Source organism: Orycteropus afer, unplaced genomic scaffold (genome assembly GCF_000298275.1).
Source record: "Orycteropus afer afer isolate SDZICR_OR568_19922 unplaced genomic scaffold, OryAfe1.0 scaffold00358, whole genome shotgun sequence".
NCBI classification, from domain to species: Eukaryota; Metazoa; Chordata; class Mammalia; order Tubulidentata; family Orycteropodidae; genus Orycteropus; species Orycteropus afer.
This window is the reverse complement of record NW_006921945.1, coordinates 1492644-1504868: the sequence shown is the minus strand read 5'-3', so window position 1 is coordinate 1504868 and position 12225 is coordinate 1492644. Positions and strand designations below refer to the sequence as shown.

Below are 12225 nucleotides of genomic sequence, written 5' to 3'. Positions count from 1 at the left end.
AAGAATACAACTTTTGGGAAGGAGCACTAGTTCAGAATGAATCTGGTAGCTAAAGGAGGTGTTGTTGTTGTTGTTATGTGCCGTCGAGTCGGCCCGACTCATAGCGACCCCTCCTTGGGTTTCCGAGGCAGTATCACTACCGAAGTAGGATTGCCCAACCTTCCTTCCGAGGAGTGGCTGGTGGGTTTGAACCGCCAGCCTTCTGGTTAGCAGTCAAGTGCTTTAGCCACTATGCTACCAGAGCTCCTATAAGGAGGTCTAGAGGGCAGTTAATGCAGGCGGAGCAAGCAGAAGTAGCAGGTCAAGTGTAAAAAGTCTAGATCAGCAAAGGCAGGGAGGATTAAGTTTAGACTTAGTGGGTTTCTTTTTTTTCTTCTTCTTTTTTTTTAGCAAAAATGTAACAAAGAGGAGGGGCTTCTTAGGAGAAGCACTGAGCCCTAGCCAGTTCGAGTCAAAGAAAGAGCCTCTTGGGCATCCTGTCTCCATCCCTGAATCCCGTAACATCCCCTAGGGGAAGCGCAGCTAGCGACTCATACTAGCCCAAGTCCCGTCAGGCTCCCAGCCGCCGCCTAGTCAAGCCGTCTCTTAGCAACGCCTGAGACCGCCTACACCATTCGTATTTTCACGGGGGAGCCTCCTCACCTCCAACGTAGGAAATGGCGGCCAAACAGAAGAGACGCTGGACTTCGTTCAATGAATTCTCTCCCATGCTAGGGAAGGCACTGAAATAGTGAGGGCTTTTGAACTTTGACAACCAGACAGCGGCTTCTCCTGTCTCCGTACCCCTCGGAAGAGATAGGCAACGCCGTTACATAGGCGGGGCGGGTCGAGGCCTAGACCCCTGCCGGAAGTGACATCAAGTGGAGCGCGGCGGGGCTTCGCTGTGCGGACGCGGGTTGTCATGTCTCCTCTGACGCGGCTGGCGCCTTTCGTTCGCGTCCGAAGTCGGCTCTTCAGAGGCTGCCGCGAGCAGACGGCAGGAGGCGGGGGCGTCCGTCAGTGAGTGTTGGGGCCGGGGGCTTCGGCTGCTTCTGAGGCGCGCGGTCTCCGGACGCTCTCACCTTGACCCGGCGGGGGCCGTACGCGTCCGGGTGTGGCCGCTGCCCCGGGGCATGCTGGGGGTTGTGGTCCCTCCTTCACTCAGGGCTGCGAGACCGAGCCCGGGGAGGGGAAGAGGGAAACGGGGTGGGCTTGTGAGCGCGCCGCGCGCGCACTGTGTCGGCCCTAGCGGTCCCGGTGCTGGGAGGCTAACAGAACAGCGCCCCTTTGCTATTTTTCTGCGTAAGCTGGTGACTTCCCACCACCGCAACCATAACCGTCAGCCCTCGCCGTCCGCCTTCGCGGTTCCGGTGCAGAGCACACTCATGTCACCAGTGGAACCGCGATGAGTCAAGCTTTGGCTGCTGCCCGAGTGAAAAGCGAGCGTGGACTCCACGGGCTGGGGAGTGGAGTGGTGCACGCCTTGAGGGCTGGGCCCGGAGGCGAGCGCTGACCGTCCCGCCCTGCCTCGCAGTGCCGGCGGCGGCGTGCACATCAAGCCCAGCTACCGGCAGTTTCCCCAGCTGACCAGGTCCCAGGTGCTGCAGGCCGAGTTCTTCAGCGCGACCATGTGGTTCTGGATCCTCTGGCGGTTCTGGCATGACTCGGACGCTGTGCTGGTAAGGACAGGAGGGTCGCCCGGGCCCATGAGGGGGCAGTTCAGTGGCTCGTTTGCAGACCCTTCTCGCTGCACAGCCCCTCCTCCACGTTGCACTTCACGCAGGCGGTTGTGGCCCCGGATGAGACATGCCGTCTTCTGACCCTTCCACCCAAGGACACAGCTTTAGGTGGCCCCTGCCGGTGGGTCGTGGGCCTGCTGCGTTGTTTGGTGGCCGTCCACGGAAGGGAGGCTAGAAATGAATTCTCTGATCTGCTGAACTAGGGGTTTACCTGCTGGTAAAGGTTACCAGCTGTGGCTGGTTTTCACCGTTTCACACTTAGGTTCCTTTCACGGCGAACGCTGCCCTGGTTGCCTGCCTGTCAGACGGCCCGCGCAGCCAGGTTCAGCGAGGTGCGCCGAGCTGACTGCGGACTCCCTAACGTGTCAGGAGCCTCCACGGTGCTTGTAGCCCGTTTGCACAGACTCTCTTCTCCAGGAGTTCACACCCTTAAGACATTGAATCTGTTTGCCGACCCAAGTTAATCTGTCAGTAAAGCTGGTTTTGTTTCCAAGAAAGGAGAAAACCTTCCATGTAAGCAGTGGACAAATTTTAGGAGCAGCAAGTTGCTCCCTACCTCATGCCTCTCCGAACTCTGCGAGCTGGCTGCACGCTGGCAGACCCCGTCTGTGCTTGTAGGTCACTTATCAGCGTGTCTGTGGCTCGTTGGCATGGAGTGGTGTTGCAGCCACTTAATGCCCTGAGGTCAGGGTGGCAGGTGACGACGTCCACGGGCCCCCACACCTCACAGCAGAACCACCTGGGGAGGCGTCTGTGTTGGCCAGGGCTGTGCAGCAGTGCCAGCACGTGGGCTGTCTTTGGACTCTGTCACAGACACATACCTGGGCCCAAGCCCTGTAGCGGACAGACTGAAGGACAGCGGCTCTGCATCAGAGAAAGCAGAAGCTGTTCCCGTGGCACGCCAGGGGCTGGGCATACGGCAGTGAGACTTGTCACCCCTTCCATGATTTCTTTTTAATTTAACTGGTCATGTGCATTTCAGATCCTTGACTGGTTTTCATTCGGTCACTCCCCAGGGTCACTTTCCATATCCGGATCCTTCCCAGTGGACGGATGAAGAGCTGGGTATTCCTCCTGATGATGAAGACTGAAGGCCAGGCTCACTGCCTGTCACGTGGGTGTACCCTGTGTTCCTGGTGTTAAGTCACATTTTCCTTTTGTCAGTGAACACTTGCTTTGACCTGTGCCTTCAACGGCTGTATACCGACAGTGAGGCACAATTAACCGTATAACTGGCCTACTTTCTGCTGTTATTTTCATGTCTGTGGTCCTTCATTCTGCCCTATTTTGATCCTGTCTTCGTTTTCCTCGCATTTTTCCTAAGTTATGTTCTAGTGTATTCGTCCACTGATCAGGTACTTAGGACATGTTTACCTCTTTGTGCCAGGACAGGGTACACAGTGGTGAACCAGCCAGACAGCGAGCTGTTGGCAAGTGTTGGCAGTCACAAAATCAGTGCCTGACCTCAGTTTTTGTTGTTATCTGCTGGCGAGTCGGACCCAACTCATAGTGAACCCTCCTTGGGTTTCCGAGGTGGTATCACTACGGAAGTAGATTGCCCCATCTTCCTTTCAAGGAGTGGCTGGTGGGTTTGAACTGTCAGCCCTCTGGTTAGCAGTCACGTGCCTTAGGTACTATGCCACCAGAGCTCCTAGTTTGTCTGTAGTGACCAGAACAGGAAGAGGTAGCATATAGGCACATTACTCTGTGCAAGTGAACTCTTCAGGCAGTAAAAGGTGATGGCTCTTTGGTTCTCAATCAGGAAGTCAGTTTTCCCTCTTTCAGAAGAGAGGTCCTAGAGGATTCCCTTTCCCCCCAAACCTCCAGGGATTAAAACATTCCCGTTTAATGTGTTTTTAAGTTCATAATTGCATTTTCATAACTGCCACGGTTCAGAAGGCCTTGGAAGTTAAAGGATAGGAAGCATTAAGTGCTCATGTTTCAACTAAATCACACCACTGGTCTTGCTGTTACATTTTTGCTCAGTAATAGTTTATCGTCGTTAGAATTACAGCAGGGGCGGGATAAAGCGCTGCCGAAGGGCAGGCTTGGGTCCGCTGTTGAGAAGCCCCGGCCTCCCGAGGCCTGTGCTCACAGGTCTGGCTGGCACAGCTGCTGTCCCACTTTGAGGGTGCGGTAATCTGAACCGTTTCCCGAAATTCTCACAAACAGTTGTTACCATTTTGTTGGAGGGCCTGAACCCTCTAGGGAGGTGAACTTGTTCTCGGCCAGCACAGCTCAGTGGGTGCGTGAAGAACTGAACACACAGGAACGTGCATTTGAAAGTAACAGACTGAAAGTTTTCCATTTTGTTCTCCTGCAGGAGCTGACGAGAACTTGAGGAAGTGACAGGTGTCCTATTAAAGAAAGCCGTCAATTAAACGGTTTGATGGAGAATGGAATGGGCTCGTGGATGGTTGTGTAGTGACTGTTCCCTGTGCTCCACCTGCCAGGCTGAGGGACACACGTGCCCTGCCAGCTGGTCCCTGTGGGCCCCAGGCTGCAGATGGTATCAGCTCATTCCCCACGGAGGACCTGGGGCTGCACATGTGCTCAGTGGCTCAGGGTAGGGCTGCTTTTCAGTATGTCTGTTGTCAGCTGATGGGAACCCTTGTGGGTGGGTTCCCACCCGGTTGCAAGGGTGCAGACCAGTGTGCTCTGGATCTGCTGTGGGTGGGGCCTGCACAGTGGCCCCTCAAGGAGCCCTGAGACGCACCCTGACTACCTGGGAATTCTTCCGGCCAGAGAAACGGGCGAGTGAAACAGATTTCTCCTTTTTCCTAAAACTCATTTCAGAGCACTTCCTGGTGCTGTGTGGTGTCATAGCCATTCTGAAAGCGGGCAGGGCAGGGCTTTTCTCCGTCCACGAGGAGCAATTGGCAGGGGGAAAGCACAGGTGGTCCTTTCTGTAACACCCTCGGAGCACCCTGGCCCTGGGAGCACAGAGCGAAACAGGCTAGGATGACCCAGGACTTACATTATAGGAAGGGCAGCCAGCCAGCCCAGGTTGAGGAGCACCGTGTCCTGGAGGAGATAGCCTGGGGTGTGTGCTGGAGGGGGTGGCTGAAGGAACCACTTGCACAGATGTCCTCAGGGGGACAGAAAGACGCGGGTGGGGGAGCTCCAGGGGCTACTGGATCAGAAGGTCCACTGGCGAAAGACCCAGGATGGAGGGGGCAGGAGGCACAGGTTGTCAGACCAGGGGTCTCTGCCCATCCTGAGCAGGGGACAGGAGGGCACCCTAGACCCTGGGTCCGTTCCCCCTTTTCTGTCCCCACATCAGCAGGGTGCAGGGCAGCAGGGGTGGGAGGAAGCAGGGGGACACCTTGTCCCACTGTCGGTGCCCCACACCAGTTGCGAAGGTGCTGGTGGCACCTGCCCTTGGCTGCTTCCTCACCTGCTAAGGTGAGCTCCTCACTGGTAAAGACACACTGAAGGTCTTCCAAGAGGTGAATCCCACTCGTGCTCTGTGGTAGGTCTCCTTCTTGTCTCCCCATCTCCCTACTGTATAATTCAGATTTTGGGGGAAGAGTGCCACAGCGAACTCAAGTAGGGTAACCCTACACGCACCCTTCCTTGGAAATCGCTTGGAATCACCTGACTTGAATTAAAAGCAGCATCTTCCACAATTGGCATCCACGCTCGGACTGTGACTGTAATTTGAGCTGGTGCAGGAAGCATCCAGCCCTTTCTCCAAGGATTGGGTTCCACCAGCTACAGTCATAGGGGACTCTGAAGTGAGAGTATGTCCCAAAGATCTGCTCAGTCCATTTGATTGAAAGCTGCATGAGATGGTACTGTGAAAAGCTTGGGTTTGCTATGGGCCAGGCACAGTTTTAAACACTGCATGTGTGTTAACTTACCCCTCACATTGTTCCTTCCATTTTGCAGATGAGGAAACTGAGTGACAGATGGGCTGGGTCATCTGCTCACACGCACACAGCTAGTTAGTGAGCGAGCTGAGGTCAAATCCTGGCTGCAGGTCAGGCCAGGTGACCAGAGAGGCGGCTGACCTTTCGGTTAGGGCTCCCTGAAAGAAAGCATTTCCACTGTGACCCAGTCCCTACAGCTACTCACACATCTGTACAGTAAAACCTGTAAAAGCCAGACCTGGGTAAGGTGGAAACCTGCTGGAGAAGGAGAACTCCCTTGGTGCTTATGGGGTGGGGTCTTTATAGGGTCACAGAAAAGTGCTGAGCATCCTGTCCAACGCTGAGACCTTAGGAGATCTGAGGACAGGCAGTCGCCATGCGCTCCGGCTTTCACAGGGTCCGCTGTCTATCAAACTAAGAAGTTTTACGAAATGGTACTTCCTGTGACGCAGCCTGGTATTTTCCACTCCTTTGTCCTTTGTTAGCTGCAGAACCACCCCACAGGGTTTCCAAGGCTGTTGATCTTTAGGTGAGGTGACTGTCCCATCTTTCTCCTACTGAGCGGCTGGTTTCAAACCCCAGAGCTTTTGGTTGGCAGCTAAGTGCTTACCCATTGTGCCAGCAGGGCTCTGTAGCAACCTTAAAAAATGACGACCAGTTGAGACCGACAGTGGTGCCATGGTAGTCTAGGCATTCGGTTGCTAACCAGAAGGTCGGCAGGTCAAACCACCAGCCGCTTTGTGGGAGAAAGATGAGGCAGTCTACTTGGGGGAAGATTTACAGCTGTGGAAACCCTATGTGTGGGTTCTGCTCTGTCCTGTAGGGTCACTAAGACAACTGACTTGATAGCCGTGGGTTTTTAATTTTTTTTAAAGCTGGCGTCATGCTGAAGGACTTGGGTTCTGGAGTCAGCCTTGCTGGTCTGTCGTCGGTGCCCTGCTCTTTGGACAGATGGTTGACCTGGGCTCTAGCTCCCTCACTTGTACATCAGATTGAACAGTTTATGTGAGTTAGTACGTGGCGCTTGTAGGACATCACCTGGCATGACATAAACTCTATACAGCAGCAACTGCTCCTTTTGACCCAGTGAGCGCCCTGGGCCTGAGCTGCATTTACAGGGACCCTGCACCCCAGTGTAGCTCCTACAAACGCCTCCCTGTTGACTCAGGTTCCAAGAGCAGCAGTCCAGTGCCACCTCTGCCTCCCCTCCCCCAAATACAACACAAAACCAGGCCGCGTTTGGGATACCCCTCTCCCTTCCCGAGTGTGTGAAAGTCCATTCAAAGGTTTCGGGGTGTGTGTGACTGGCATCTGGAGAGAAATAAGGCTGTGTGAATGGAAAGGCAGGAGGGGAAAGGATGACTGACGGGACAGTGAAGATTCCATCAGTAAAGTTCACCACCATGTGTAACTTCTGTCTCCTGCGGCCTTTAATGTAAATAACACAACTGGATTCCTAGTTGTGCAGTGAATTGCTTGGCATGGTTTTTCTAGCCATAGTCTGTAACTCCTACCAGATTCCTGGGTGGGACCATGCAAATAAGGTGTGTAGAACTCTGATGTTGGGATTGGTTGGTTTTCTCACTGCCAGGCTTAAGATGAGCCTAGAGGCAGAAGAGCTGGAGGTGAGGTGGAGCGTGTCCTTGGACCCGAGATTCCCTGTGCTGGACCTTGGCACAGATGCCTGGCTGAGAGACAGTAGCAGCAAAGGCAAGAGGCAGCGGTGGGATTTCCAGCCCATGAACAAGGAAGCTGAGAGCCCTTGGGGCGGAGGCTTGCTGATGGAGTGGGGTGCATGTAGGCGTACCTACCAGCAGAGCTAACACTTGCCTGAGCCGGGCAGCGGCCAGGCGGAGAGGCCAAGGGCCAGAGAAGTGTGCCTGAGAGCACAGCACGGGCGGCTGTCCTGATTGGAGAACTGCCTCCTGAGCGCGTTCCTGAGCCTGAATCGTGGCCTGTTGTTTCCCCTGTAAACCCTAGAATCATAAGTCCTGTCTGAGTTCTGTGTGGCCTTTGCAACAAGCTATCAAACCCAGCAGAGAAGCAGTGAGTACTGTGGGAGGGAAGGCTGGTGTCATGTCTGGCCTCAGGAGTAAGTCTTGGGCGTCCAATGGTGATTCCGTCTTCCTCTTGTGAAGTTCGAGGAGGTCAGAAGATGCTGCCTCCATGCCTTTTATGTGTTAGGAGGAACGGGAAGGGCACTGTGAGAAGCACGTGTGACTGGACCTGTGCTTGTTGTCATTTGGTCTGTTGGCCTCTACAACTACTGTGCGAGGGCTGACCCTGGGGCTGCCACCACCTCCCCTCGGGGGCACTCACAGGAAGATGGTGCCAGTGTGCCAGAAGTGGAGCTGCTGGAGTCAGCGTGGCGCCATGACCTCCTCAGCTACGGGGTCCCCTGCGGCCTCTTTGGCGCCATGACCTCCTCGGCTGCGGGGCCCCCTGCGGCTTCCTTGGTGGTAGGGGGCAGTGGAGGCAGGGAGTATGCTGAGGGCAACGTCGACTTCCACTGATGCAGTCAGCATGGGAGCTGAAACTCCCACCTCTATCCAGACGTTACGACCGTCACCAGCACAACACAGTGATGTGTATGTGGAAAGTCCCCAGTGCGTCTTGGCTGTGTGGGCCCTGGCATGTCGTTCTTCAGGGCTTCACTCTCAGGAACTGGGGCTCGGGGCTCAGACCGGTCAGCTTTCAACACGCTCTGCGATGTCATTTATGAGCCTAGGAGAACTATGTAGAACCCAGACGTGGGGTCCAGTTACTACCACAGCCCTGGTGATGGAAGATTCTGGAAGAGCCAGTGTGGTAGAGTTCTTTGTAACAGAACAGGACAGTCCCCGTGGGGTTATTAATGGTGGACAGTTGTAAGGGAAACCTCGGAAAACAAGGCACAATTGCTCTTCGTAATCACGCATGAAGGGGACGTAGAAAAAGCATTTCCTCACAGTTCAGGGTGCAGCCTTCGGCCTCCAGACGGTAACCCTGCACTGCGGGGAGAGATGCGGTCAGCATGAGGGCCGTTCGGATGAGACGCCCGGAAGGCTGCCCTGGTCCTTGTGTGCCGCCTCCCACCCTGACGCAGAGCACTACTGTCAGGAACGATTCTTCTGGAAACCTGGCCCGGTCTCTTGATAGGTAATGTCTGAAAAGAATCTAAGTGTGTTTCAGACTTCATGTCATGAGATCAAATGCAGAGTCCAGTCCAGTGGGGTCACCAGCATTTAAAAGATGACAGAAAACACAAGTGGCTAGTTTCAAACAGACCTGATTCTGCACACTTTTCCTGGGAGTTGTGCTGAAGATGATTCTCAGGTGACCTTGCACGAGTGACTCCTTTTTTCTCCCTTACAGCACACGTTGCCATGGAAACACGGAGCACTGCGGTCCTCTCAACCATAGCCACACTTGGTCACCACCTCAAGTTGTGTGGCATTGGCACTGTCCCAGGCCTTACTCTTGGCCACTTATTTCTCAAACAGTCCTCATCTAGTAACCTCTACCCACCATGCCATCGGCACTGTTTGAGACGAAGCGTCCCTTTCTCAGCCCCCGGTGCTGTCCCTGGTGTGTGACCTGCTACAAAAAGGACCTGGCTGGAGACACTGTGTGCAGTCAGTCTTTATTAGAGCAGGGTTTGCATATTCACATCAAGTACACAGAACTCTTGGCCTCTTATATAATACAGAGATTTAAATAACTTTACACTGAAAGAAATTTCTTCAATCTGAATTTCAGCTATCTTTTTTTTTATTATTATTTATTGAATTCTCCATGCTTTCTATCCAAACTGAACAATATTTTCCATTGTACAAATTTACATGAGAAAAACTCCAAAGTACAAATGAAGGGACCTGGGCAGGAAAGAAAACCGAAACATCAGGAAGTGGGGACGGGGGTGGGGGACTCAGGCAAACACTGAAGATGACAGGACAAGACGGAGACCGTCCGTTTCGCTGAAAATAAAGGTCTTTTTTAATGAATTGAAAAATAAGCTTTAAAAATAGTTACTCCATTGTAATTTTTGCAAAGCAGGTACAGTCTGTGGACAGGTAAAAAGTCCCCCTTCCCTGGCACACCCACTGCTGAGCGGGCTCGGGGTCCACACGGAGACCCTGGGCTCCAGGCGGTTTACTGCAGGCAGCACAGGGAGGACTTCCCCTTCCTGTCCCCGCAAAGAGGAAGTACACGAAAGGGGGCCGTTTCCTCTTTCTGGGTCTAAACCAGAGAGCAGTCGGCTCCCGAGCAGTGGGGACCTGAGTCGGGGCAGTGATGGCCGCTGTCCTCGTGAGCAGAGCTCAGGCCTGTCAGTGGGCAGTAATCATGAATCCCCCTCCACCCCACCCCACTGTCCTCTCCTGTTTCAGCAGAAGCAGCAACTGCTGCGTGAGGAAGGGACACAGTAGACAGTGGACAAATGGGGCCACCACAGACGTGTCACTCTGATCTGCCCTTCACATCAGGTGGTGCCATGAAAGCCTGACTGGGGCCACGTGTGGGGAGGGCCCAAGGCACAGGGCAGTGGGCCATGGTCCTACAGAAGGGGCACAGCATACACGTACACACACATCCATCCGTAAACGGAACACCGGGAAGGACAGTGAACGAGGGGCAGCACTGATCCGACGACGTGACAGGCAGCTGGGTCTACACAGCCAGCCTTAATCCGCTCTGCAACATGCACAGATGGATCAGGAAGGAATGAGTTTCTGAAAACTGTTCACAGCTTAGAATCAGAAGCACACGTAATGCAATGTATCACAGCCCTACATCTGCCCCTGGTGCCTGCAGACTACTGCCCGTCACACACCCTCCTTTGGTCCATTCTCACTGTGTTGGTGCCCACCTAGTCTGTGGGCTTTGCTGCTTTTGCTAGTCCGAAGTTTCCCGTATGCAACTCCTACCACCAAACACACGTGGGCCAAACAATGCTTATTAACACATACGAATGCAACACAGAGTCATTTTCAAAACAAGACCAGTGCAAAAAAACAACTCACTGCTGACCTCCCTCCGCTCCCAGAAACGTGGCCTTCCCTGCACTTTTAAAGTGGCTTCTAGGCCTGACCCCCCACTCCAGGGGCGCCCCCGCTTCAGGCTTGGCCTCCAGGGCAGGGCGCTGCAGGACAGGCAGCGGTGGGGGCACTGGACGGGTGTGCAGCCTGCAGGCCAAGCAGATGGAATGCATACACTTTTTCTTCCCCCCAAAACTAGCATAAATAAACCTATTTTAGTTCTTTGTTTTCAAAGACAGTGCACTTCCATCTACAGAATCTTTTGAAAACAGAATCGTGGTGTCCTCGTTTGGCATCATACAGCTGAATTCACTCAAACAGGTTACAGAAGGCGACCTAACGGTCCTGAACCAGGCAAGGCCGTGACGCTGGAATAAAGGAGGACTCTTGTCACTCGCCCGAGATGGGGCCTGGCTGCCCCCTTGTGGGTGGTAAAAGCCCTGTGACTTTCATTTCCGAGCGTGGGACTTAGCGTTTCGTTCTCTTCCACCTTCCAGATTCCTGAGAGAAGCTGTTAACCACCCTCTCCACGATGGACATTTAGGACTGCATTTCACTGTAAACGTCTCACCCACGGAGCAGTGAAAACACGTCCTCGGGAAACAGGCCACCTCACTCTCGGGTACAGACCCAACGCAAGCCTGAACAGCCTTCCGGCGTAAGCAGAGTGAGCGACTGGGACCCCAGGAGTCTGGCCACCACTCCTGTCCTCTGGCTGAGAGGCAGGAGACCAGCGTCCTCCCTGAGTCTCAACCCAAGGGCACTGGGACCCTCGAGGCCCCACACAAACCAGGTGCGCACCACAGAGGGCACCCCATTTTATGTCCCTTGACCCCGGTCACTACAAACGTCACCGCCCTCGCCATCGATGCTTCCAGAGGCCCGCCTACCGGGGGGTGCAGTGGCAGCAGCAGCATAATCCTGCTTAATGTGCACACACATCCTGCGAGGCAAGTGTGCGTTTCAAACTCAGAAAACCCTGCACCAAGGCGGGCAGCGCTGGGCCGTGGCTTCCCCCATCCTCATCAGGTTCCCGGCCCGACCGCTGCCCGGCGCACAGGGCTCAGCCCTCGCCAAACGCTCACCAAACGCTCCTGTGGGGATCGAGTTCCACGCTTTGAAGAACCGTGGGAGTAGAAAAAGTTTCTCTAGAAATGTCACTTAACTCCAGCTAGTTGCTGTGTGGCATAAATATACGCGACTGTACTAGGGACTATGTGCTTTAGAAAAATAGCTTTGTTCACTGAACACCGACCTGTGTGTTTCCTCACATCTGCGACGGGATTTTGGCCGTGAACTCTCCAGTGCATCGACCTTTGCAGCCCACGCCGCACGCCAGGGATAGCCCCACCGCGGCGGGGACGAGGGCTGCTCTCTCAGGAAGCCCGGACTTCCGCTAGCTTTTTTATTGCATCATGAAGGCACAGTAAGATCATTTGGCAAATTGTCAAGGTATTTCCTGCAGCCTCATCTACACCACATCTTCGTGTGAGTCGCTCCAGTCACGGGAACCTCCAGATCTGACTGTGGCTTTTGTAGGCTAGTGGTTGGAACATGCTGGTCTTGGGGCTGAAACACGGCCATCGTGGACAAAGAAGGGGACCCTGCACGGGGGTGAGC

The 12225-nt window shown here is 54.3% G+C and overlaps 1 protein-coding gene across 1 annotated transcript; it reads left to right on the top strand.

The window, feature by feature from the left end:
• Positions 1-901: 901 nt before the first annotated feature.
• Positions 902-2809, top strand: NDUFB2 (NADH:ubiquinone oxidoreductase subunit B2). Its single transcript, XM_007952760.1, has 3 exons — positions 902-999; positions 1514-1658; positions 2735-2809. The coding sequence occupies exons 1-3, from the start codon at positions 902-904 to the stop codon at positions 2807-2809; spliced, it is 318 nt and encodes a 105-aa protein (XP_007950951.1).
• The last annotated feature ends 9416 nt before the right edge of the window (positions 2810-12225 follow it).